This window comes from Cariama cristata, unplaced genomic scaffold (genome assembly GCF_000690535.1).
Source record: "Cariama cristata isolate BGI_N322 unplaced genomic scaffold, ASM69053v1 C10852248, whole genome shotgun sequence".
Lineage (NCBI taxonomy): Eukaryota > Metazoa > Chordata > Aves > Cariamiformes > Cariamidae > Cariama > Cariama cristata.
Genome location: NW_009644118.1, coordinates 1 through 797, shown reverse-complemented (window position 1 = coordinate 797; position 797 = coordinate 1). Strand labels below are relative to the sequence as shown.

Here is a 797-nt window from a genome sequence, read left to right as displayed (position 1 = left end):
TCCCAGTTTGGACATACTCCTACCTTGCACTCCTTTTCCCAGTCTTCCTGATCACAGACTACGTGCGCTACAAGCCCATCCTCCTCCTCCAGGGCATCAGCTTCATCGTCACGTGGCTCTTGCTCCTCTTCGCACACGGAGTGGTGGCCATGCAGGTGGTGGAATTCTTCTACGGGATGGTGACAGCTGCCGAGGTCGCCTATTACGCCTACATCTACAGCGTCGTCAGCACCGATCACTATCAGAGAGTGACGAGCTATTGCAGAAGCATCACTCTCGTTGCAGCCACCGTCGCCGCCGTGCTGGGACAGCTGCTGGTTTCCTTAGCCGATGTATCCTATTTTCACCTTAACGCCATTACTTTGGCTTCCGTGTCGCTGGCATTCGTGTGTTCGTTTTTCCTCCCAATGCCTCAAAAGAGTATGTTCTTCCACAGGCAAGATGTCTCAGAAACTCTCCCAGGACCAGATAAAGTTGTGGCTACAGCTGGCTCCGAGAGGCCGCCGAGCTGCCGAGAGGACAAGAGCTCTGTGCCTTCTGACAGGGGACCAAGACCTGAACAGCAGGCTGATAATGCCGAGCCCCAGAATCACATGCTCAGAGTGCTGGTGCAGCTGGGCAAGGACCTGAGGGATTGCTACAGCTCTAGGAAACTTCTGTACTGGTCCCTGTGGTGGGCTCTGGCTACGGCAGGCTTTAACCAGGTTCTGAATTATATCCAAGTGCTGTGGGACTTCAGAGCCCCCTCTCACAGCTCTGCAGTGTACAATGGAGCTGTTGAAGCAATAGCAACTTTT

General features: G+C 54.0%; 1 protein-coding gene across 1 annotated transcript; it reads left to right on the top strand.

Annotated features, from left to right (window-relative positions):
- Positions 1 to 5: 5 nt before the first annotated feature.
- On the top strand, positions 6 to 794 carry SLC19A3 (solute carrier family 19 (thiamine transporter), member 3; the record flags this gene model as incomplete). The annotated part of the gene is made up of 1 exon (XM_009708692.1): positions 6 to 794. A coding segment is annotated over one exon (789 nt), but the record flags the coding sequence as incomplete, so codon positions are not given.
- Between the last annotated feature and the right edge of the window lie 3 nt (positions 795 to 797).